Source organism: Crocodylus porosus, unplaced genomic scaffold, assembly GCF_001723895.1.
Source record: "Crocodylus porosus isolate Cpor-Errol unplaced genomic scaffold, CroPor_comp1, whole genome shotgun sequence".
Taxonomy (NCBI): domain Eukaryota; kingdom Metazoa; phylum Chordata; order Crocodylia; family Crocodylidae; genus Crocodylus; species Crocodylus porosus.
Genome location: NW_017728948.1, coordinates 54,736,517 through 54,762,988, shown reverse-complemented (window position 1 = coordinate 54,762,988; position 26,472 = coordinate 54,736,517). Strand labels below are relative to the sequence as shown.

Genomic DNA, 26,472 nt, shown 5'->3' with positions numbered 1-26,472 from the left:
CTGTTTCAAGGAAACCTGAATTTGGAAAATGCAACATGGGGCTCCAATTGGGTAAAGGCTAAAAAAAACAAAGAAAATAACGGTTCTCTTTCAGTTCCTGGCCTAGGCCAAGCTCTACCCATCTGAGATATCACTGACAGTGCACTACATAGATGTTCAAGCTTTGCTGGACTCCTATAATTTAGTTCACTGGAATTCAAATACGTTTGTAAGGGCCAGGCAAAAGGTACAGGCACAATAAACACATGACTATTACCTCAGCAACCATTCAGTCTAGAATTCACATTCAAGGAAGTTAACTTACGCGCGACACAGTTCACAAAAATGGAAAACACACACATACTTTAATAGCATCTTTGGCATCCACAACTGCTAGATCACGAAGTGCCCATGCTGTCTGTCTTTTGTAGAAATCTCCTTTATCAGATTTCTTCACTTTCACCACATTTACCTGCACTGGCCGTTCAGTTGTCACTATTAAGTAAAAAACAGAAGTAATTTCAAATGAAGAGTGAAATATATTAGGCAGAAATAATGTCTCCTGCTTCTTGGTTACATTTAAACCTTGAAAACTTGTACAGATTCAGATTCTTTCACAGAATTAGCTTATAGTTTCGATTCAATGTAAAGGCATCCTTCCAAAAATAAGGCTCAGTTCTAAACCAAGATTCATGGATATGGCTCTCTACACAGCTGCTAGTTCTAGTTATAGTACATTACAGACATGTCCCTCAGTTAATCTGCTGGACATGATAGGCCTAAAAACAAAGTATGAGTTTATGTAAGAGTAAAATTAGTAAAATGAACTGCAAAGAATGTAAAGCAAAAATGTAGATTAATTTTAGTCATGCCAACCCTCTTCTCTCATCAAAAATCCAATCCGTAGTCAAAGCCGCACTATTACAGGACTGGAGTGGAACACAAAGTGAAAGTTTGAGATTGATCCCTCTGCTCAGTTTTTTTTTGTTTTTGGGGGGGGGGGGTCGCAGGGTGGAAGGGGTAGGGTTAGAATCACAGAATCATAGAAAATTAGGGTTACAAGGGACCTCAGGAGGTCATCTAGTCCCAACCCCTGCTCAAAGAAGGACCATCCCCAACTAGAATATCCCAGCCAAGGCTTTGTTTAGCTGGGTCTTAAAAACCTCCAAGGGTGGAGATTCCGCAACCTCTCTGGGTATCCTGTTACAGCAGTTTACTACCTTCCTGTTAAGAAAGTTTTTCCTAGTATCTAAACTAATATCCTAAACTTCTCTTGCTGCAGCTTGAAACCATTGCTTCTTGTTGTTCTCGGCGGTGGCAGATGACAGTCTAGCTCCATCCTCTTTGAAACCACCTTTCAGATAGTTCTGGAGGGGAAGTTCTCATCAGAACACCCTGCTCTTTCATCTAGCCTGCTTACTTTACCCAAGTGAGTTTAAATGGCTATGCTTCCAGCTGGCAATTCTCTCTGAGCTACTCAACTTTGATGAAAATTAACACCCAATGCATCAGGGCACTAACCAGGGTAGTGAGACAGCCCGCCCCCCCCCCCCCCCCCAAACACACACACACTTCTAAGGCCACCATTTCATCTTGATAGTCCTCAGTCTGGATCAGCCACCATCACATGTAATTTCACTTAATCTTAAATCACACTGGCATACTGCAGTGAAAGTAGAAAAACCTGTATCAAGAAAACCTGACCTATTTTCACCCCATATTTAACATACTCTGCCTGTTGTAAATGGAACCACATGTTCCATATGGGATAAAAGCATACTGCAGTATGAAAAGTAGTGAAATGCAACTATTTATAAATGTTTTACTTAAAGTGAATAATACTGAAAAGTTCATGAAAAGAAATGTCTTGCTCTGTATGTTGACTGAGACACACCTGTGGCACACAAAAAGCAGTTTCTCTTCTTTTTTCCTGCTTTGCACACATTTACAATACTCAATAAACGTTCATCATTTGGAGTGAAAATGTCCCTCTGTAAAGCATGCTTGATTGCCGTCATTTTCTCTCACTGGAAAACAGGTTTAAAGTAGTTATTCTCCGTTCAAGCACATTTAGGACAATGCTAGTTAACATAAGAAAGAATGGTTATTTACCATACAGTAACTATGGTTTTCTGGAGAGTCTACGTCGAAAGGGCTCCTAGGATACCTACACCTCATGTTACAATATCAGAATCCTCGGTTACCTGGGACCATGCCTACTCTACACATCCTCAGGCTCTCACCACCAGAGGCACAAAGAGCACAACTACTACAACCATCTCTCACCAATTCAGGATCCCAGTAAAGAGGACACCAAATGGCAAGAACAAAAAGGTAGGTCATGGGAGCTACACAATCTCAAAGAACCATAGTAAATGGTAGTAAGCTACTGTCCTTCTTCCAGTTCATGTTCACAAAGATCTTGCTACAAGTGACTAATAATAGCACTGCCTTTCTAGAAAGCTGCCCTAAGTCCAACTGCTACCAACTACACAGCTACTTTAATATTGTTGTCCCTAATTCGTACCCAATTTGCTGCCAAGTCCAGTGTACATAAAGCATTTAAGGAGGAACCCTAAACATTAATGGCTGTGGCCAGGTGGGGGTGAATAATGAAATCTCTCTCCCTGGGACTCACCTGCCACGCTTTGGAATGATGAAAGAATAAGTTAATTCCCCAATGAGAAAGGGTGTAGTAAATCACCCCAGAAGCAGCATAAAAGAAAACTGATTTATTAGTACATTCCCCGCAGGTTGTGGAAAACCCCTGGCTGCTCTCACAGCTTGTCTTCCTTTTGCCCTCCACCACTGTGCAGCCCACTCCCCCGAGCCAGTCAGCTCTACTTCAGTCCCACTCCCTTTTCTCTTTCCTGCTGGTACCAGCAGATCCTTTCTCTCTGGGACCTTCTCTCAGCCGGTAAGTTTCTCCTCTCTTCCTCACCTCCTTGCTTCACAGGTTGCCTCAGCTACCTCCACCCAGTCAACCTGTCTTATCAGCACTGTGGGTCCTGAATCTCCCCAGTGGTGCCCCAGTGAAGGAAGAGCCCCTGCTGTGGACTTAAGTAGCTGCTGGCTCCTAATCAGTTAACATTCACCCCAGGTGCAATCCCCTTCCCAACTGTTTACTAAGTGATTAACTTTGCCCTGTCACTGATGTGACTCTCCCCAGTACTTGCAACTTTGTAACATCAAAGAAACAGGGCTGTCCTTGTCCTATTACAATGGAATTAGCCCAGATGTTTGCATTAAGAGTTGTACCAATCACATAAGCAATCAAAATTCACAGGTTATTCTTGTAGACAAATATTCTCTGGGGGAAAAAAATGGCTTATTTAGGGCAACACAAAACTAAACAAGACAGTCTTTGTCTTATCAAAGGCCACTGAAATATCCAAGGTGCAGAACTTTTCCCCTGCAGAGGAATGAAATCTGGTGGGTGGGGAGATGAAGAAAAATGCATACATCTACAGACTGATTCAAATGGAAGCCTGTCAACTTTGTGAATAAAGGATGCTTGCACACCTGACAAAATTGGCCTTCAAAGCAGCTCAATTGCCCTTTTGCACCGCTGTGTGTCAGTTTACACCTGTGGCAGTGTATTTTGTTACAATTTCATCACACTGTACACGTGAAGCAGCATATTTCACTTTACATGACCTTGTTATGTAGCAAAGTAAAATGCATCCCATGTGTTTTTAGTTTGCCACTGAACAAATTACAATGGTGCACTAGGTGCTAGAAGCCCAGACGCGCTCAGGGAAGCTTTGGTTTAGCAGGCTTCCAGCACCCCATGCACCGTCCCTGCCCACCAGCACCCCCAGCCACCCTGGGTGGCCCTGTGCTGCAGGGAGGCCCAGTCCTTTCCTCCATGGTGGCAGCACCCCCCAGGCAGCACCCACCTTGTAGCAGCCCAACCTTGTTGTCCCAGGGGGTGCCACTATGGAGGGAAGGACCAGGGGCCCTCACAGCTCAGGGACCGTTCAGTCTGCCAGCAGATCATTCTCCACCAACGGGAGATGTGGACAGGCTTTGGCAGGGATAGTAGGGGAACCAAAAAAAGATCAGGCCTCTCACCACTTTTCTTCTTTTCCCCCCTCAGCAGAGCTTGCCTGCACAAGCTGCTGCCAGGTTGTGCAGCCCCTGAACTCCAGGGGGGCCCGGTCCTTCCCTCCAGTGGCGGCATCCCCCCAGGACCACCTGGGTGGGCTGTTAGCAGGCGGGTGCTGCCTGGGGGTACCACCACCACCAAGGGAAGGTCTAGGCCCCCCTGCAGTTCAGGGCCTGCCGGCAGCTCACCCCCTGGCCGTGGGAGAGGCGGGCAGGCTCTGGGGAAAAAAAAATAAAGCATCAGGTGCCTCATTGCTTTTTTTTTTTTTCTTTCTGGTGGAGCCTGCCTATAGCAGCAGGGGGGTGAATGAGCTGACAGGGGGCTGTCACTGTGACATGATGGAATTCCCCAAATTGAAACACCATTTAAAAACCAACCATTTCAATTTAGGGAAAACTAAACCCCCATCACACGTACAAGCCATCAAAGTCTGTAAGCCTAACCAAAACCCCATCTCTTTGAGATACTATGAGTCACAATTACTTAAATATGTGATGACTGCTGAAATGACAGAGACAAGAAGGTCACCGTGGTAGTAAGGTGATGTGAAGAGTTTCATGAGCTCTATAAGGAGGACATTAAGGTCTGGCATCAGTTCTTTAAATCATGGGTACACATGTAGAAACCCCTTTAAAAAGCTGCATAAACTAGGATGAGAAAAAGACTAAACAAAGGGGTGGGGTGACCGTTCCAAAAAAAATCCCTGGAAGGTGGAACTTTATGGCAGGCAGGCACATCTACACTGATATTTGGGATTAACCCTGTCCCAGGGAGACTAAATGAGAGGGAAGGAAGCCTCATCCCACCCTCTCCCCTGGCAGGGAAACCCTGCTGTGGCAACAAAGAAACAGTCCCATAACAGGACAAAACTTACTTTCATCAGGTATGGTGGTGGAGAACATGCTGGTGACAAGCAAACTACCCACACGACTCATCAGCCACTTTTCAATGAAGCTGGGACCAGCACACAGTGGTGATGTCACTGAACAATGCTGACTGGCTCCAGTAAGAGCCGGTGGCATAGAGAACACCAAGGGAGCAACAGCTGGGCAGCTGCTACATGCTCCCCCTGGCACAGCCAGAGCAGTCCAGTGCTGGGACCCGGGAAAGGGTCCAGAAGAAGAGTGCACCCCAGGACTTGGACCACAGTCCAAGCCCAGACCAGGAGGAACGCCAAGGGATGGGTAATTTCAACACAAGCAGCACACATGAGTAGGGAGGATATTATACATCCCCAATTTTGTTTTTTTATTTCTTCTTCACTGTGTTTTAAGTTGCCCCTGGGGCAGAAGGCGAATGCTCAGGCTGTCCCTGAAGCCAAGGACAGGGGCCCTCGGAGAATCCAGGCCCATAGTTAAAGAAGCGCTAACTGGCCATACCATGGCCTGTACATGAATAGTCCATAAACATTGGCAGGAAGAACAGGAGTGTCCCAGGCCCACCATAGAAGGGGTCAAAGCACATGCCCTTGCTTCAAGAGGGGCATGTTGATGGCAGTCTGTCATAGAAGAAGCACATCAATGGGCACGGCAACCATAGTACCGAGGGCAATTACAATCCTGCTGAACATCACTTACTGGCTGGCACGTGGAAGGGGTGTAAGGGAGGTGGACACTCAGGAACATCTGCTGACAACATCTCCTGACGATATTCTAACAATAGGGGAGCCTCCCACTTTTAAGAATAACAGCTAGTAGTGGTGGGCAAGTATCAGGGGTCTCCCTGGGAAGGTGGCACCAAAATAGTGGCAGTACCTGAGGGGAATTGGGGCCAGGACAGGAACAACTGATCCCAAGCTGCGCAAAAGCAGCTTCTCAAGACCAGCCAGATACAAACACCCAACCAGATGGAGACAGTACCACTTCTCCTGTACCCTTCTCATCTTAAAGCTTGTATTAACACTGCCATACATTAGGACAAGAAGCACTGTCAGCTAACTTATCCACCCTCCTGTGCTTGGCTTTTATTACAGGAAACAGACAGGAAGCAGAGCACATAAATGCTGGTCGGAAATAGGAAGTTATGGCATTGCTGCTAATGTACTTCCCTTGCTTGTGGTCTTCAGCACTTGGCTGAATTCTCAAGACACTGTATGGAGGGACAGGTTAGGGAGGCTCACTCAGACCATGTACTGAACAAGCTATACTTTGAATATTAAGTCTCCAATTGTATTATGCACCTGTGCTACATTATCCAAGGCCTCTAACAAAGCTATTCTATGGTATGGTGATCCGGCCCTTTGTTTCCTTGTGGGGGTGGGGAAGAGCGGGGAGGGAACAGATATCCACAGTGAAGACAAAGCTTTATCAAGAGTCCTTTCCAGGATTATAATTTGTTCACATTTCTAAATATATTCCCTGAGAAAGTGAATTGCTTTTACTAATTATGCCACTAAATTCTTTAAATGTGTTTTAAAAACTATTTCTCTTTATTCCAGCACTTGTTACCAGCTTTGATCAGGATTTATATGGATCCTGGGGGCAGCCAGGCCTTTAAAATAATAGAAGAGTTCCAAGAACTCCAATCAGACCTCTCATCAGAGATATAATATTGTATTCAGACCTCCCTGGGAGTTGCCCAATTCCCAGGTAATCTTCATTGACAGGTGAAATGGCAATCAGTATTCCACTAACAGTACACTTCCATTGTATTCTTAACGTCTAATTTTATAAACACATATACATGAACAAGAGTGCTTTGTGCCCAAATGCTTATCAAACTTCTCTGCCAGTTATACCATTGGTTCAATAAAACATATCACCGAACAGCAAACAAACAAAACAACACTTGCCTCATATCTCCTGGACCTTGAACAACACTTCAATCTCACTACACAAAATTACAGAATTCTAGTGGTCATCTCACATGCTGGACAGTTTTTGGTGCTGTAAGACTACAAATTAGCTGGAGGCAGGAAAAAAAAAAAAAAAAGCTATCAGGGGTTTTTTTTGTTTTGTTTTTTGTTTTGTTTTTTAAAAGAAACACCTAAGAACAGATTCTGACATTTTTTAGAAACTTTACAGTTACATCTATGAGAAAGTGGTACAAACATAAAATCCAGTATTGAACAAGATGATTTTAATCACCCCTCTAAAATCTGACCCATCACTACACACAAAGTGTTTCTGAAGTCTTGAAAAATTTTCAAACAGATCCATGCTCCTCTTGTTACCCCAAAAGTCAGTGAAGAATCTTTGCAACAAGCAAGATCCAATAACCCGGCATTTACCAGTATGCTAAATATCCACAATTGCTTGCTCTTCAGAAGCAGTACACAGGGATTTCTCTAGATGCCTCTAGAGAAACCCCCGTGTAAATGATAACAATAAGAGTAGATAAAGCTCATGTCTCAAATGCTTTATTCCATCCAGGTTCTTAGGCTGACTTCATCACTATGGCATAAAAAAGCCTACCTGTAGTGCTTTAAACAATATGATTCATGTTCTCTTTCATCCTCTCCTCAGGTGAGGACAGTATGTACAATGCACTGTTCTAGTACGGCTTTCATTTCTTGCTTATAAGTGTATACACTGTTATGTGCTTGTCAGAGAAGACAAAACTCAAAAAAAGTACAGCTTGTACTTGCAGCAGAAGATGAGGTTTCTGATGGTCCTTCATTCCTGCAGGAGTTTGTTTCCATGTCACACCAATCCTCAACATAGGTGTCTCCTGCACAGACTAGTTTAATCCTTACAGAAGCAAGTTCCACTGCACCTGAAGACATTAGTCAGCCACAGTTCCACAGCTTTACACAATTTTAAACAGGGAAGGCCCAGGCTACTGTGTGCCTTTAAAACAAGGCCTTGAATCCAGTGTAAAGAGCAGAGTATGCACCTGACATCCCAACCAGCTCTTTGCCATGTGATGCTATCAATCCTGAAGTACTGCTTACACTATAAAGTCCTAGGACAAGGCCTTGGGCCATAGTACAAGTTAACTTATCCTATGCAAGTAATAAACACAGCTATTTAAAAAAAATTAGAGATGCACTGATATATTGGTTAGCTATCAGACTGGCACCAATAAAAGGAAAATTATATTATCAGCTATCGGCTTTCTTTGGCGGTTGTAGCCGATAATGTTTACCAATAATAATGCCTTCTGGCTTGGGCCCTGGACACCTGGGCTTCCTCCTGTGAACCGGGGTAACCTTGAGTGCAGAGGGCCTGATCCAGATGCAAGGGCCCAAGCCGTTCTCCATCCCCACTCCCACCCCCTCACCAGCAAGCCGGACTGGACTGGAGCAGAGCAGCTCGTGCCATGTCCCAGGCACTGGCATGGAGCAGACTTCAGGCTAGGGCTGGGGCAGGCTCTGTAAAAGGCAGCAAGTGCTGCAGAGATGTGACTGAGGTGGGAAGAGGTGGGCAGACCCTGCAGGGTCTGAGGTTCCACACCCTAGGGACAGAGCCTAGTAGGGGCAGGGGCAGCCATTCTCCCCTGCTCTATGCAACAGGGTCTTCCCCCAGCCCCTCAGCCCAGCCGGGTCCTGTCCTTCCCAGGGCTGGGCCCATTCAGCCTCCCCCACGAGGCAAAGGGGCTTGCCCTGCCCCTGGTAGCAACAGCACCAAGAGGGGAAGAGGCCCTTCCCCACACTGGAGTCCAGTTCCCAAGACCTGAGGCCCAGCTGCCAGGGAGGAGTGGCATGATTTCTCCAGGCCTGGAATGGTCCCTTGGCCCTGCCCTGGGCAGAGGGAGGAAAGCAGGGAGCCTGGCCCAGAGACCACCAAGCTCTGGCCAGTCAAGAAGGCTCACACCTTCCCCATTAATCCTGCTGACAGACTCAGACAGCTGCCCCCAGGCTGGGGCTCTGTACTGTAAAGTTAACTCAGTTAATTCTAAAATAAAGCAACTATAAAAATTGTTAAAAATTAAACTAACCAACAGTACTGCCACTGTAAGAAGTGCTGCATTTTAACTGTCTGGGCTGAGTGAGACACCAAACACAATCTTTTAAAACTTATGGCTTAGCAGTTAGCAATTTTTGTAGGCCTTGCCTTTGCATTATTAGTGTTAGCAAAATAAAGCTAACCACAATTCATTGTAAATGTAAAGTTAGCAAGCACCTGAATGTACAAGAGATGTCTCAAAACCAACTTAGGCAAAATTAAAGTAAAACTGACTGAAACAAGGAAAACTTGTTACCCTTCTTCTGAAATCTATCCATTCCCTCGTTGATCCAAGCTAGTTCAAACCTTGGAGTTTAATTGTACGCATCACCAGATTTGAGATGGTCAGCAGAAATGAAATAAAAACCTCTCTTCCTTCTGGACAAAGATTTGACCTCAGTGATCCACATGCCTATCACCTTCAAACTGGTTGGGGCAAACTGCTGTATCTGGGACTAAAAGCAAAAGCAGTATAGCCTTTCTTTCTTGCTTGGGCAAAACAGAGTAGCCTCCTTTCAGTCAGCTGAGGTCAGCAAGGAGCACATCAGTCCCACCCAGCACCAACCTTTCTGTGGATTCACCATCCAGCATCTAACACCAACCCTTTGTTAGACTCTTCAAAGCAATCAGCAACGGGACACCACCAACATCAGCTGCAACCCAAGACAGCCCAGTCAGAATGAAGTAGGGCAGACTGGAGAGAAAAGCATTTTGTCTAAAAAATAGGCTTTCAAAGGAGCCGAAACCAATTCTGGCTGACAAGCTGACTCCTACCATGGCCCAAACACATTCTAGAACATTTCTCAACTCTGTTGGTTACAAGAACATATGAAACATAAACTTTAGACATGAATTCTCCTTTAAAAGAGAAAAACATGGGGAACAACAGCTTTTCCCTTGTAGGCTGGCAGCTCCAGCCTGTGAGGGGCTGCTTGGGCCCACCCCTGCCCCCCAGCACCCCACACACGGGGGGGAGAGGGGGGGCATGTAGCAGGTTAGGCGTGAAGAGTACTGGTCATTGATGTTTACAAACAGGTCCCGTACCAAAAAACGGTTGAGAATTACTGGTCTAGAAGAAAATAATACCCCGAGCAGGGGCAGAAAAGGAGCTGCTTCTTCTCTAACTATATGGAAGCTACCAGGGACATTGCACAGCAGCAGATCTAGTCTACCTGGAAAGTGACAATGCCTCAAAATCCCTCAGCAGAGGAACATTGTCAGGTTAAGCTATTTGCTATCCCAGGTCAGTGCATTGTGCCTCTACACAGAGGGCCCTGCAGTGCACTCAGATGAAAGCTGGATAGAAACCATCTAGACAGTTGTTACAGTTCCCAAACATGCGCTTGGTAACTGGTTGCCTTTTTATAGTTAAAGTCGTTTTGAGCATGTAGCACTTTGCACTTGAGGCCGCCTGCTTTCTTGTACCATTCGCCGGTTAACTGCGCAATACACGTAATGTGTGGCATAAGCCCGGAAGCAACCACCTCGGAAGGCCCCCGCAGCCCCGCGCTGTATCTGCCAGGCAGGCCCCCAGCCCAGGTCACGGGCAAGCGGGACCGGGGGCTCCGGGAAGCCTTCAGGCCCCAGAGCGCGAGGATCGCGGCGTCCTGCTGACAGGCCCGAGGCAGCAAGGGGCTGAGCCCCGGCCCGCTCCCTCCCAGGTCAGGGTCAGGGTCCGGGATCGCCCCGCGCCCTACGCAAGCCCTGACGCGGCCGCCTGGGTCTCACCGCCGGGCCCGGCGCGCGGCGTCTCCTCCACCCCTGCGCGGCCGCCCGGCCCCGCCGCGCCCACCCGCTTCCCGTCACGTGACTGCGGCACCCCGAAGCCGCCGCTTCCTGCACTGGGGGAGGCCACTGGGCGAGAGCAACCCCTAGCGGAGCGTCAAACCAGCATCCGACTCACCTCACACGCCCGCCCAGCTCCGCCACAGAGGAGGGCAGGTACTGGAGCGAGCCAATAGGAAGCCACGCAGGCGGAAGGAGGCAGGGCCGAGACAGGGCCGGGGTTAACCTGGCAGGGAGGCGGGGCCTCGCAGCGTTCCCCACCCTGATCTCGCCGGTTAGCTGAAGCCCGGTGGGTGGGGTGTGTGATGTTCCTCCCTGTAACGTTATTATGACGTCAGAGCCCGGTGGTAGGTTGGGTGTTACGTACCCTTGGGCCGTACTCGGCGTGGTTGCGTGCAGTGCTACGTCCTGGACCCCGCGCTCTGCCTGGGGGTCAGCGGGAGGCTCGGGGCTCGGTGGTGCGGCTTGGAGCAGCCCTGCCACGGACACCGGGCGTCAGTCTGCAGCTGTATCTCTGCCCGCTGGTTTCAGCTTGGCCAGGCTGAGCCGCTGCCCATCTGGTAGAGGGGGGCTGCGCTCTCCCTCCTGCCCCGTCTTCAATGACCCGGGGACCTCGTCACCTGCTTTTGGACAGCTCTTTCCTGAAGAAGGTTCCTAACGCCCCTGTAGAGCCGAGGTGAAACCTGAGTTTGGTCCATATTGTGCCCGTGGTGGGAAGAGTTGTCCTTAAACTCAAAGTAGTGGTACCCTGCGCTTCCATTGCCATCCCTACAGAGGTCTCAGAGCACTTTACACATGACACCACACCCCAGCTTCAGGAAGACATGGTATGTAAATTCACATTTGCCACAAAAAGAAACAAGGGCATGTCACCTGGGGTGTATTCATGTGTAGCAGGCAACCTCAATTATGCTTTTAGCCATAGTCCAGGCCTTCCCTAAGCTACAGGATAAAATTGAACAGAGTGCCTGACAGTCTTTGGAAGGAGTGCTTTAAGTGAGGAATGTATAGCACTTTCCCTATAAGGAAAGATAACCAAAAGTAGGATAGGATTGGCGTTCCATATAAGGAATGGTTGGCACAGTGCTAAAGGATTTGGACACCTTGGGGTAAGAAAGTTACGGAAACAATCAACAAGCAAAGGGAAAGCTGTGTGCTCATGTTGTATCTCTGTGGAGACAGGGGCAACTCTATAACATGACCATGAGGGAAATACCATGACCATCAACATGGTTTTCCTACCGGCAGGGCAAAACCACTTTTTTGGCAGGGGGTAGTACCCTGACGAGGGTAACGCATAGTTTGCCCCCAACTTCCACTTCCCACTGAGTGGGAAGATCTCAGCTATACGCTGACCTTATGAAAATAGGAGACTCCTCCCTAGCTTACTCCTGTGGCCATATGGTTGAGGGCAAGTGAAACTCCAGGACATCTGGACTTGGGCCTACACATAGGATGCCCGCCAAGGGATTTTGAAGCATCTGAAGCCCCAGGCAAGCCTGGAAGATGCTTGCCAGTAGCAGGGCCACATATAGTTCTTGAATGACTCATGGATTTAGAATTGATTTGGCTGATTTGACTTGGGACACAAAAAATTTTCCTTAAAAAAAACCCAACTGTATTCCATGACCCCGATGGTGGCAAGGGAAATACCCTGACTGAGGTCATGCAATTAAAATGGCACTGTGTAGTAGAGGGTTGCACTCCCGTCTGCTTGCAGACAGGACTCCCTACAAGAGCCTCATAGTTAGCTTCCCACTGGCCAGTGTCAAGTGGGAGGATCTCAGCTACATGCCGACTTTACGGAAATGGGAAACTCCTCCCTAGCTTGCTCCTACAGCCATAAAGCTGAGGGCAAACAAAAGTTGGGGGCATCCGAACCCTAAGCCTCCAGGCTGGAGCTTACATGTAGGATGCCCGACAAAGGATTTAGAAGCTTCTGAAGCCCCAGACAGGTGCAGAGGATGCTTGCCAGTAATAGGGTCACACATGGTTCTTGAATGACTTACAGATTTGGATTTGACTTTGGACATGAAAAATATTCCTTAAAAAAAACAAAAAAACTGGACTTTCTGCTCAAAAGCTGAAAAACCAGAAACAAACATCCCACACACCGAGCAGAGGACCAGAGGCTGGTACCACCAAAAGGTACTGCTGTAGTGTCTAAAGGAGCCACTTGCCAGGTTGTGTTATGGGGAGGAAATCTGTAATATTGCATAGGGCTTACTATTAAAGTTCACTTGATACCACATCAGACGAGTTGCCATGTCAATCCTTTGGGGCTCTGGTAAAAAAAAAAATCCTATTGGTAACATCATGCAATTTATGCATGGCCCTTTGCAACAAAAGCTTAGGACTGTATGCAACCATAAGCAGAACAACTTAAAAGGGGACTAGAATTTTATCATTCAGGTAATCCATTATGTCTGTTACTGTGCACAACAGGCCCCCACTAAGCTGTCTCAGGAGACTTGTTTGGGAAATGATTCTACAGTTTTCTGAATCTATTCTTATAATGATCTAATTGTTAGTATCTGTAATTTTTAAAATAGAGCCTCCATGGTGTAAGCATACAGCATCATTAGTGGCACACTCTTGTCAAATACTAGAAACACATTAAAGCACTAGCAGGTGATATGCTTCTAGCTGATATATTTTCTTTTGTAACTCATAAAACAATATGCTGTATACATTTTCTATAATGTATCATTCATGAGGGCCAGGGTTAAAAGAGAAGTCACAATTTGATCATTTCTCACTCAAACCACAAAATATAATTGTCTCTAGTAGGATCTATAAAGACTGGATAAAGTGGCTATAAAAGATTGGATAGAATCTGCATGCAGCTTTAGCTGGATAGTGAGCACCTAATTCTAAATACAAAGCTCCAGGGTTTTTTTACTTTAAATTCTATTCCCACACCAAAAACAAAAAACCTCAATAATTTGTTAATTCTAATGTGGAGTTACAAAAATATTTTGAGAATATTTTTAAGTTACACATAAGTCGTTTCACCTCCCCATCTACTGTCTCTCCACAGGTGGACTGAGGAAGGCCTTAAATTCGCTTTTTAAAACAAATTTAACCCTGCTTCTTGAGACATTATGGCCTATACTTATGCAGTATAGTGATTTGCAACTGGTAGGCTACAAGAGAGGTCAGGTGACTGTGTTCTACCCTACCACCACTGCCATGTTTCCAGTGCCAGGCTGGTCCATGGGTGTAGTCCCTGATTCAAGAAGCAGCAGAACCACCTTTAATGCAGTACTGTGGGCAACTGAGAGACACAGTTGTAACTGCACAAATTTATGTTCATAGATACATCTACAGAGGCTTCTGGAGCATATCAGGCAAGCAGATCATGAGAGAGATAAGCCTGAGGTTGTGCATGGTGTCTAAGGGAGTTTGGTTTCAGAATGACAGGTTGGGAGGAATGGTACAGTCAGGGAGAGAGGGTGAGCTGCAGGAACACAAAGGTACAGAAACAATGACATTTTACAATACTAGACTATATTGTGAAAAAAAAGAAGTTTGTACTTTGCAAGTGGGTGTATGTGGGAAACATCCTGATAATAGGAAGAAGAGTAGGCCAGGGAGGGCTCTTGGCCATACTGGGAGGGTGGATAAAGCAGCATAAATGTGATCTAAATGGGTAAAGGGGAACAAGACCTAAAATAATTTAGCAACAGCTATTTGTATTCTTCCATTATCCATTTCAGTTTCAATTTGGTATACAAATTCTAGCTGAATCCAAGACCCAGACAATCCAGTTCTCTGCAAATATTCTTAGTATATGTTAAAGTGAATTTGGTCAGGCTTTTGGCTTTTCTGACTAGAAAAACAGACAGAGACTAGAAGTGCTGACACTGCTTATTTCAGTTATATGTTTTGAGATAAAAAAATCCTGCATTATTACTCTGTGCACAGCTGTCCAATTAAGTAAGTTTGTTTTAGTTTCTTCAAGGTTGTATTTTTTTCTTTTTATCTGTCTTAAGTATAAAAATGCTTAGCAATTTAGGGAGGGAGAGGATTCCTTTGAAACAGACAAGTGGGCGATTCCCCTTGCTGTATGGCATTCTCCCTGTGATCACAGTATAGCCCTCAATAAAGAAAAGCTGGCTCTGTCAGTTCTGATTCAACCACAATGCAAAGTTTGATTTCTTCCACATATGTGAATTTTAGTGGAGAGAACAGGAATTTCAAAAACATAATCATGGAAACTCAGTTACAACCTTAACAATGAAATCATTTTAAATACAAAGAGAACTTTGTTATCAGAAAATACATACATAAAAAGGTATTTAATTTTAATATATATCAAGAAGATTCTTAGCTGATTAAATAATCGTGGAAACACTGACTTCAGTAAAACATCCCTAAGTTCATGTATCTATTTGTGTAACTGTCCCCATGTATGACTGAATGTTGATGTTTAAATATTTTCTGTGGCAAGGTGGAATATGACCTTTATTAATAATGTAAGTCTAGACTGAAATAAAGAAGACTGTATTGTAAACAAATGTTATATTCCATAGTCCTTTCATGTCTGTGTATTTTCAGTTCTAACAGTTTAAATGTTGAAAATGAGATACTCCTCAAGACAAAAAAAAATTCTTTTGGAACATAATCCCTTCTACCTTGATTTCTCAAGCAGCTACATGAAGAATACTTTTTTGCTCTTTCTGTCATGTTTATATCTACTTACTACAGCTCCTTAACCTTTCTCTGAAGCAACTGGTCCTGGATACCGGACCAGCTAGGTTGGTGTATGGAAATTCTTGTGTTCTGAGTGTAGCCCAGATAAGGTATAAGGCACCATTTCGGGGAGCAATGTTTTTCTCCTGTAAACTCCTCTTTCCTCTGTTGCCACTACTGTCAAAGCCTTTTGTAAGAATGATGGCAAGACTTTTCTGTTAACCATGTACTCTGAGAGACTTCTTTTGCAAATGCTTGTAATTTCTTTCTCTCAGATAATTAGATTTTGGAAGTCTCCCAAGGGAAGTACTGAAAGCCCAGGTGACAAATTTTAAAGAATTCCGTGTATCTATAGCACCCAAAATTGTACTGTAGAGAGCAAGTCTGTATTAGGAGAGAGTTGAGATATGTGACCTGTCAGGTTGTTTCCATTTATAATTTATCTCTTTCTGTATCTCAGTGGAATAATACATTCTGACTGTGGAGTGAAAGTCTCCTACATCTCATTTTACAGTGTTACCAGATCAGACAGATGACACAAGGTGTGCCATCATTTCAGGCCTCATCTAAGGACCAATGATATTAAGAGGAGTCCTTCCACTGACTTCAGTGAGCTCTAGATCAAACTCCCAGCTATCTTTTTAATTGCTAATTTTGGCAATTAAATACTATATAATATAAATGGAAACTTCCCATATTTTCTAACCTTCCCTCTCTCTTGATTTGAACATAAAGTTAGGAACAGCTAATGTACTGTATCATTAACAAATTACATGTCAAACATTTTAATTGCATATATTACACATACAATACAAGGCCATTTATATTTCTTGTTATAGTCATCGTAATAGGTATACAGTACAATGATAGAAAGATATAAATATCCAGTATCTTTGGACATTATGGATAAATGTATCTATTGTTACCTTCAATTCATTTCTAAACACAATGCAAGAAATTATTGGTCAAGAATACAATCTGCAAAAGGAATGTCCAGTAAGTATTATTACATCTTTAATCCTTTTTGATTCACTACACTCTTAATGATAGGAGTCTGTTGACTCACAGAACAAATTGTGTGTCTGGTAGGCACAGATGTTGAGAGTATTATAGAAAATATTATGATTTGCACAATGGTCCAAAGGAGTAACATCACATAACAACAGTTTTGGTTGCTGGCTATTATAGGTGGTTTTGTAGAGCCTGCACAAATTGTTTTCTGAAGCCTTAAACATACATTGCCAAGCAGTATTATTTATATTAGGGGTTGGCAAGCTTCTACAAAGGGGAAGCCAAACTAACACAGCTTCATCCTAAGGTGAGCTGCCAGTTGCAACACAGCCACTACCCTTTCTATCTTCCTGCTGCCATGTGGTGCAGAGCAACATTCAGTGGCAGTGTTTCCCAAACCTGGTGGGCACTCTGCCACCTCCCCATCCTGCATTACAGCTGCTATTGCCACACAAACTCCATTACTGTGTGCTGCCAATTGCCCTTCCTATGCAAACAGTGGATACCATGGTGAGACAAGAGGCAACTGCAGTAAGGTGGCTCCATTCGGTTGCCCCATTTACCATGTGCTACCAACCCCCTGACTGCAGAATGCTGCCATGCACTGCTGATCACTACCACAGGCCAGATCAAACCTTTGCATGCCAGATCACATCTCTTCATGGGCTGGATCAGGACCATAGGTCATAGGTTGCCAACACCTGTTTTAAATTATCCCAATGGCATATACTATATTCAGGGAACAAAAGGTTTATTAATTCCATTTATAAATGCAGTATTTCTTTTCTATAAAGATGTTTTCAGTTAGGTACCTAATCAAGGGAAGCTGTCAAGGTTTGCAGTGAATCATATGTGACCTAGGACGAAGTTGACTTCCAGTTGTTTCTAGGATAGCCTTATAATGAAGATTCATGTTAGAATAGGCGTTGCACATGAACAAACACCTTTTAACTATAACATGATATATATTTCTGTGACAGACAAGTACATGATGGTAACTGCCTATCAATTAGAAAGGTGGGCAGCATTTTAAAAAGTAAAGTAAAAAGCTGTACATTTTATACAATTTTTTTATAAATAGCTATTATTTTATTCAGTCATGATCCACTTGAATTAAAGTACATTTATATAAGTGCCTTCAATCCATGAATCTTAAAGTGCATTTCCAGATACTGATAACATAAGCCCCCCATGCCCTTATATCATAACCCCCATTTTACAGTTGAGGTATACTGAGGTTAAAATAGGACAATTGATTAGATTTTGAATCTCAGTGTCAGTCAAGTTCTTGCCCCACTCCTGGGGCAGTACAGCTATAAAATGCCATCTACTGAAGCTGTTCTGTAGGGTCACAGGTCAACCCTTAATACATATGATAGGTGTCATCTTCCAAAGCACTCAGTGGGAGCATATAAGCCAAAGCTGAACTCAGTGTTAAAATTCCATTGACTTTGATTGAACCAGAGTTAGGCCAATGTTGAATGCCTATAAAAAGCCATCCAAATTTTGAAAGTTAAATGTAACTGAAGTCATTACCTAATTAATATGTGTTTAAGTAACATACTAATAAGTGCAGATAATTATTAGAATCTGGTGGAAATTGTCCTCTAAATTCTGAACATATATTTCTAAAAAATCATCACTTTTACAAAGAAATTGTAAACAATAGCCAATACCTACAGCATTGTGTTAGCTATTGCTCCAGAACCAGAGAAGGAGTGAGTCTTAAGAAACCCTGTTCCCAAAGCCCCCAGTGGAGCTGGGCTGCCCCCACCTTCCACCACATGGCTAGATGTGCCTGCTGCACCTGCCCTAGGCACTAGATTGGACTGACCAAGCACTGCCCAACTGGTCCCCTAGGTAAAAAGGCTGAGCACCACTATTCTAGAAGAATTCTGCATTTTACCACACTTGGAATTGAATTTAGCATGGGTCATACACACAATTTTTGCTCTTTTTCTTTCTTTTGAGGCACAAATTGACTAGTAATACTAGTTTAGAAATATTTGGGGCCATTATGAACAATAATTTGTACCCCTATAAGCATTTGTGCTCATGAAGTTTTGCCTAACTTAGTTGTTAGTAGTTTTATGCTGAAAGGGAAGTATGCTAATAAGTATTTACAAAACTGGCATGTTTTTTAAATAACCAACTAAATCATTTATATAAAAATTATTTTGTAACTATCTAAAAGTAAAAAGCAGATACTGCATATCACTTACAATCTTCTATAGCAGATGATTTGTGAGAACCTGGTTATTGAGAATCAATTAATCACCTCAGGGTTATAAAACCTATCTTTATGGCATAGGACACAGAGACAGGCACAGTAGGTTGGAAGCATAGAAACATATCCTTGTAAGTACCAAACAGTCGCCATTGTTGGATGACCAGAAACAATTATCATTTATGTAGGCTATATCAAAGTTCACAATCTTCAAGTCCTGTTTAAGGTACATCTCATTCAGTTTGTTCAATGTTCGTGCAAATGCATATTTGGATGCACAGCTATATGCTTCCAATTTGTAGACTTTCTCGAAGTGCATATCGAAATAGGGGTTATCCTAAAATAACATAGAGAGAATTAGATTATTATTGCACTGCTGCGATATTTTTATTGTTCCATGCTCAGTTACTTTGTCATTTGCCTCACTTTAATGGATTAAAAAAGATATAAGCCAAGGGCCTTAGAAATACATCCACAATCCATAAATGTTCCTATTATAATATATTTAGGCTTGGCTAAATTCAATTTTTTTTTATATATAATATTGACAGATAAAATTGATGTTTATCTTTAAGCATTTATTTAAATTGTATTGATTTAAATGTTAAGGATTGTGCAAAAGTAGTATGTGGGGGGAGACAATTTATTACTGACAGCATACTATAATTATAGTGTAGTTTAACCTCCCACCACAACAAACATGGCTACTGTAGGACTGCTGCCAGCTGAGTGGTAGAGCTGCCATCAGTCCCCGGTCTGTTCACCTGTAACTTCCTTGTCCACTTTGCCACTTCCTCTTCCTTTGTTCCCAGTCTCCTTGGTTTTCTGGGAGTTCCAGTGCAAACTACAGGCAACATGGTTCTGTAGGGCTGCCGCCCCCATTTTCACACATTTCATCTGTCATCATTTTTCTTACATCACTTTTTGATAAATTTCAGTTATTAATGATGCAAATACTTTTTCCTCAGCCTATGAGTGTGAGGTGAAATAAACATTTATCAATGTTTACCAATAAAAATAAAATCCTGCCAAGCCTAAATAAATTATACTAACTGGCCCCAACACAGCAATTCTTAAACAGTCCTCACTCAGGTAAAACTTGAGCAGGAGAAGCGTTTCTGCCTGAGTAAGAATTTCTGGATTTGGCTAATAAGCACATTATAATTCAAGACAATAATATGAAATTATTTTAAAGTACCATCTAAAATGTCTAAAATGTACCGTATGCCAAACCACATTCCACCTCAAATGAAGAGTACTGGTTGCCCTTTCTCCTCATGCTGCAGATCAGCTCTATTCATGTGTACAGTCATTTTAAAATTAACAAGTTGCATTACATTTTATGAATGTCATTAACCATATCTTCAACTAATGACTTTGGGACTAATGTTTTTCACTAGAAACAGTAAGACAAATCTACGTCATCACCATGGATCCTGGTTTTCTCTGTTTAAAAACTGCAAATTCTATGATTTAAAAAGTCACAAATTCTCTGCTTAAAACCCCAAAATCTTCATTTTTCCATGATTAAAATGAAATGCCACTATATATACATATAGGTATCAGCTGAACACAATGTTTTATTAATATATTTACAATTGTAAAGCAATTTGGAAGCCAACCAGTGCCTCAACCACTATAATAAAATAATTTCTAAATACCTATAAATTTTGGCAATTGATTTTGGGTTTAGCATGGAAAAATAGAGCTCCCCCTAGCCTGTTCGCTCACCAGGACATCGGTCTAGCTGCAACTGTCCCCACCTCCCCCGCTTTGTGGTGCTGAACAGCCCTGGTATGCCAGCACCCTGCCCCATGCCATTGCCCGTCACTCCCTACTCACAGCCCTGTGGCTCTGCTGGTGCCCCTCACTCCTGACCCACAGCCCCTGCCCCCCTCCCCCGCCCTACCTTTAAAAGAGAAATCCAAGTTTTTCTCCTTAAAAAGAGAAAATCCACATTTTTCTCCTTAAAATATAAAAACCCATGTTTTGCTGCATTTTTCCATGCTGAACAGAAAACCCAGATCCTTGGTCATTACTTTCTGTAGAAAAATGTATGGGAGAAGACTCATTGAGAATTGTCTCTAGAGCAGTGGGTTTCAACCCTTTTTGTACCAGGACCCATTTGCAAACATCAATAGCTAGTTCTGACCCAGTGCCCCCCACTCCCAACCCACTGCCCCCACCCCAGGCCCCAGCCCCGCAGTGTGTGTGGTAGGGGGTAGGTGTGTGGTAGGGGGGGCACAGGGCCCTCCAAGCAGCCCCTTGCAGTCTGGAACTCTGCCAGCATGTAATAGAAAAGGCAGGTTTCTCACGTTTTTCTCCTTTAAAGGAGAATCTATTTTTTAAGTTTGTTGATCCATTTTTAAAGTTTGTTTGCAACCCTATAGTCTTGTAACCTACTTTTGAGTAATGACCCACAGGTTGAGAAACAGTGGTTGACAGCAGGAGTGTCAAACGTTTGCCTGCATTCACCCCCATGGTCCCTTGATGTCACTTGCCCTGCCCCCGCTAGTGCTGCCCCATTGCCAGAGGTGGGTCCAAATCCAGCCCACAAAGAGCCCTGCAGTCCGAATGTAGCTTGGGAGAGTCAAGTGAGTTTGACACCCCTGCTCCAAAGTGTCACCAGCCTATATAATTCCACCATCGGTGTGAAGATTATTATAGCTGTGTTACTAGTAAGTCCCTCAGCCTGCTCTAGTCCTGGGACAGCCTCAGAGAAAGGATAAATCAGCACTAGGTAGAGTTGTCCTTTGGGTGTAAGCTTCATGGAACAAAACCATTGCAAGTTTCCATACAGAAGCTATTATTTTTTTCTGAGCAGAAGGTTCTAGACCCTGTTCTAAGTCAGGGCACAGAAGGTGACCTGTCTCTGCCCTGCTACACTGTAAAGCATGGGGAAATGTTCAGGGTAGGCAAGAGCTTAGGAATTTTAGGAAACACAACTCCAGGAACAGGTTCCTTGCCTCCTGCAGAACTTTCAAGCACTTGTGGATGTTGAGGCAGCACCATAACTATGATACAGTGAAAGAAGCAACACACTGGGCACTGACTTGGAGGGGGCCGAAAAGAAGTGGCTACAATTGCACAGCAATCAGAAGTCACTGCTGACCCTATGCCCCAGATGCCCAGGTGTGTCCCTAGGCGAGTGGCTGGGAAGGCACAACTCCCAGCTGCAGGTAAAGTGACAAACTGTACTCCTCCCAAAGGAAGGTATTTATATGGTGATCTGGAAGCTGAAATTCTGGGATGCTCATCTTCTATTCAAATTCTTTCCATTTATAAAATAATGGGGCCATAAGTTCAAAGCTTAAGATTGTGCCCTGTCTTCAGTGACTTCTAGGCAACTCCAATGAAGGTCAAGGGTTAAATTTAAGGTGCAGACAGAAGTAATTTTTGAAATGCTTCCAAATGTAATGGTCTTGGGAACACTGCAAAAGGGTAGAGCTTCAGCCAAGGGGCATAAATGCAGCCCCTGTTATGCCCCTGGCTGGAGTACTTCAAAATCATGATAGTCACATGCAGCTGTTTGCTCTTTAGCCAGAGGTTACCACAAAAGGCTGCAGGAATGGAGCGATATGGGGACTGGAGAAAAGACAGCCAGGATGCCAGCTCCAGTGGTAGTGGGGAGCATGCCGGAATCTGGCAGTTGGGGCAAGGAGAGGTTGGCGTTAGGCTAGTGTTGGGGGCACAGGCATCTAGTGGGGGTTTGGGAGTGTCACAGGGTACTAAAGTGCCTGCTCCTTTAAGATCAGAAACTGCCTAGGGAGAGGGCCCTAGGAGCCAGACAGAAACCCCATAGCTGCAGGTTACTATGGCAGCAGGCTAACAAAGGAATTAGCCTGCACCTGCACCTGGTCAGCTAATCAGAAGGCAGGGCCCATGGCACATATAAATCCCAGGGCTGAGGCCAGTAGGGCTTTCTTCTTTGGCAACAGCTAAAGAAAAACTGCCCAGAGATGCTGCAGCCACCTGATCTGTTGCATGTTGAACTAATAGGACTCCAGGAGCTCACTAGGTACCCTAAGCTACAAGGTATTTATTGCCTGGGGAGAAGTTTGACTCTCTTAAAGGGACAGAATGCACCCTGAACTGGTGGTATTATGTTATAGCACTGGGGCTAATATTTTGGTTGCTATTTATAAGCTGGTGGACTGAGTTGAGGCTTTTGGGGAGGAGGAGGAGGCCTCATTGGGGCCACACTACAGTATGGAGGTGCCATAGCCCTGTCTCTGTGCCCACACTGGCAAGTGCAGGGATGAAGGAGAGGCTGAACTATAGCAAGGCCTCAGAAGGACAGCATTTAAATACCATCTGTGAGGCTTGGGGTGTGGTAAAGGGGTGATATTTGGAGTCATGTGTCTAGCCCATAAGGCTGAGGGTGTCCCATGAGACATCCATTTTGAGTGGAACCCAAAAAGGGGTCCAGGTAGCTACATCAGTGAGGTCCATCAGGACTGTGTCCAAACATGAACTTGAGGCCAGCTTCCCTATTTTAATTTCCAGCAAGATGTGACAAGTGAGGAAAAGGGTGCCTGCTGGGGATGACTAGCATGGTCACAGAGCTCTAGGGGCATCAGCCATCCCTGGGGACCCCATGCTGTGACTGGGAACAGTGGGGGTTTGTGGTTGTAGGGGTGCTCCATTGCTGGGATACCTGGCTCTCCAACCCCCGCTCTCCCCCTCTCCCAGAGCCAGAGAGAGAAAGGCTTGGAGACTCCAGCTTCAGCAGCAGTGCAGGCCTCATGGTGTGGCAGAACCAAAGTGTACATGGATGCAGACAAGTGGTATCAGGAGCTCTAACAGTGAGAAGACCTGACAGCTGGGCAGCTGATGAGCCTTCATTCAGCCTACCCTAACTGTCCCTGCCACTCTCCTTCCCTCCCACATGGAGGAGATGCAATAGCAGAGCACTGTGGGGGGATTTATGAGTTCCCTGTCCCCATGCCCAAGTAGCAAAAAGTGAAATGCAAAACAGCGTCTCAATTCAAGAGTTACTCTCTTGGAGTAATCCAGCTTCTTTTGGGACATTTCAAAGGGCATATATTTTTTACAGCTGGCCCTGTGAAGAGTTTCAACAGCCAGAGAGTGCAAACAAAAGGAACTTCTAAAATTTCTAAGTCCAATGCGCTTGGAAACATTTTGAAGGAAATTGTTTCAGCTGGGAGAATGCATGTATACCCCTTTTGGTGCACACCCCTCCCCGCATGGCTGGAAGACTTCAAAATTCCCACAGCTACATGCAGCCATTGCTCTTGAACTGAGGGACACTAGAGGGGGCAAATGTCTCAGAAGCATGTAGGGGCAGGGGAGTGGCAGCACTAACTCCCTAGCTCTTCAGTGTTAGGATGCTTCATCTACCTCTTCTTTTCCCCCTCTTCCTCAGAGAGGAGAGCTAGAGGAGATTGGGCCTAAAGAGCCCAGTGCCAGAGGTTCCTCCCCTGCCCCAAGTGCAAAAGCAGCTGGGACTAGGGAGTAGGAACTGGCATGCGCACAATCTGGCAGGCTCTCTCCAACCTAAAGACTGTCCTCCCCATGCTCTTTCTCCTTGGCCCTGTACATGCAGAGCAAGAAATGAAACACTACAAAACAGCATCTAAATTTGGTACCTTTTTTTCCCCAGAGCTTGGGCTGCTCCTAGAATACTTCAAAGGGCATGTACACTTGTACAGCTCATCTAAATGTTTCAAACATTTTAATTGTTAGTTCTCACCCGAGTAATTTTGGGTGTGGAGAGACCATGCAGTTAGAATCTGAAGACTCTTCACTACTGGTAACAACACGCAAACCAGAAATAACCTACCTTTACTCTTGCGTCTCAACTGATTTTGGAGCGTGACAAACAACATCTTGTTTTGCTTTTTCCTTCTTCTAAATACAGGAAATAGAATCTGAAGCCCATCTACTCGAAACCTGAAACCCTCTGATGCCACTTCTACGGAGTCACTTTTTGTAGTAAAAATACTATTTAGCACATTACATAAGCAGACAAGTGGGCGGGGAGCTGGACTCAATGATCTTCCGAGGTCCCTTCCAGCCCTTATGTCTATGAAGTGCATCATGTTAATAGTAATTTACAGTAAAAATACAGCACTTACAGTATCTGCTTCTTTTCCATCAATCATCTCCAGATCTTTCAAAAGCCACTTTTCAACTATATCATATTTATCTTCCAAACCCATTCTGAGGTGTTTCACCATAGATATTTCTACATCTTTACCTTTAGTCACTGCAAGATTAAAAGAAAAGAGTTCACATACATGGAGATATCTGAAAATCATATATTTCATAAAGATTTTTTTGATATAATAATTTGTGACGACTGGAGAGAGAGAGAGCGCACTTAATTTGTTTTCCTATAAAATAATATGCAACAACATAAAACATCTTATTAAAAATGATTTCCTATCATTTCAACTTGCTCATGCCTATTTCTGAGCTTTTTCCAGAAGCTGCAATTTTGTTCCTGAGTCAGGCTGGAAGGCACCTCAGAAGATCAAGTCTGGCCCCTTGCACCAGGCAGGAAAGACTACTGGGGTCAAGTGACTGTCCAGTCTCCTCTTAAAGATCTCCAGGGTAGTAATTGCACCTCTTCTGGAGGGAGCTTATTCTACAATCTGGACACCCTGACTACAATGTTCTTTTTTCCTAATGTTGAGCCTGGAACAGTCTTCCAGGATTTTGTGGCCATTACTCCTGGTTTTCCTCCAAAGGTGCTCTGGTGAACAATTGTTCATCGAGCCTTGGATGTACTCCCCTAATGCAGCAGTAAGTCAGACAATGAAAGAGAGAAGGTTGCGGGGTGGGGGAACAACTCTTCAAAATCATTAACATTATTAATGAATTAAGTGTTGGCAAAGAAATCAAAATTGTACAACAAACACACTAACTAGTAGGAAAAGCCCTGGAATTGGAACGCTAATATTAGTTTCCAAATATTTTTTTTTCTTTTAAATCAGGAAAATGGACACACTTTTATTGCTTTCTTTTCATTGCCACATCATGCCCACCTTTTTTGAAAAATGGTAGGCCTTTAATTTAATCCCCTGCCTCTAACATAACCCCTGATTATTCTTCTGTTGGTACTATCTCTTACTGGACCAACTGTGTAGCTGGGAGTTGTTAGACAAGCTTTTGGACACAAAGTGCCCTCCTTTACCAAAAGTGTTTCCTCACTTCTTCCGGGGTTTTAGACTAAAAGTGACTAAGACATGGCCCATGTGGCTGTCATCCATCCTGCATGCATCCTGTCATCCCCATGGGTCCAGAAAGGTGGTAGGACAAACAGCAGCAGCTGTGGAACTGCTGCCAAATTTTCAGACCCTTCGAGAGCCTCATGAGCCACATGTCCTAGCTCTACATACTGGATTGGACTGATCCAATACCATTCTGACAGCCTATGGGACTAGATGAATTGGGCATTGCTGGTTTTGATCAGGGGTGTCAAGCATATGGCCCACGGAGCCTCTTTATCCAGCCCTCCATGTAACAGAAGGACACTGGAGTTGGGCCCTTGGGCCCTGTTGAGTGTGGCCAAGAACGGTGAGCTTGGCTCGCTGCTGCTGGACCCCCCCACCCCTGCCACTCCCGCTGCATCCTGTACTGTTGCCACTCCTGTTCCCACTGGACATTACACTGCCTGCCCCCGCCCCCCAACCCTCAAGCTCCTACTGCCAGAAGACCCTACACGCCCCCCCCACCTCCTCCCCCACTAACAGGTAAGTCCAAAGTGCTTAAAATAGCCAATCTTCTGCATTCAGTTCCGTCTGCTAACCAGGGCA

General features: G+C 44.4%; 2 protein-coding genes across 7 annotated transcripts in view; both read right to left on the bottom strand.

The window, feature by feature from the left end:
• The window catches only part of LOC109322174 (exocyst complex component 1), a 54,959-nt gene extending 44,202 nt beyond the window's left edge, over positions 1-10,757 (bottom strand). The window contains exons 1-4 of one of the 6 annotated variants that reach the window (XM_019553108.1): positions 10,702-10,748; positions 6,879-6,991; positions 1,874-2,007; positions 344-474 (exon numbers count right to left, since the gene is read on the bottom strand). In XM_019553108.1, the coding sequence (XP_019408653.1) occupies positions 344-474; positions 1,874-1,997 (255 nt within the window). In that variant the 5' untranslated portion in view covers positions 1,998-2,007; positions 6,879-6,991; positions 10,702-10,748. Of the gene's footprint in view, positions 1-343; positions 475-1,873; positions 2,008-6,878; positions 6,992-7,500; positions 8,033-10,701 lie in introns of those variants that run through there. The other 5 variants (XM_019553107.1, XM_019553111.1, XM_019553110.1 and 2 more) reach the window with 5 other exon arrangements.
• A 7,321-nt stretch (positions 10,758-18,078) lies between these two features.
• LOC109322421 (exocyst complex component 1-like) lies at positions 18,079-25,139 on the bottom strand. The gene is made up of 2 exons (XM_019553490.1): positions 24,790-25,139; positions 18,079-19,028 (listed from the first exon to the last, which is right to left on the bottom strand). The coding sequence occupies exons 1-2, from the start codon at positions 24,979-24,981 to the stop codon at positions 18,765-18,767; spliced, it is 456 nt and encodes a 151-aa protein (XP_019409035.1). The 5' UTR covers positions 24,982-25,139; the 3' UTR covers positions 18,079-18,764.
• Positions 25,140-26,472: the final 1,333 nt, after the last annotated feature.

Bases quoted from the DNA above. Each gene is read 5' to 3' on its own strand.
- LOC109322421 (XM_019553490.1), bottom strand. From the start codon at position 24,981: ATGAAATATATGATTTTCAGATATCTCCATGTATGTGAACTCTTTTCT. The intron at 19,029-24,789 runs GTAAGTGCTGTA...ATGTTATTTTAG, and splicing joins ATGGAAAAGAAGCAGATACT to GATAACCCCTATTTCGATAT.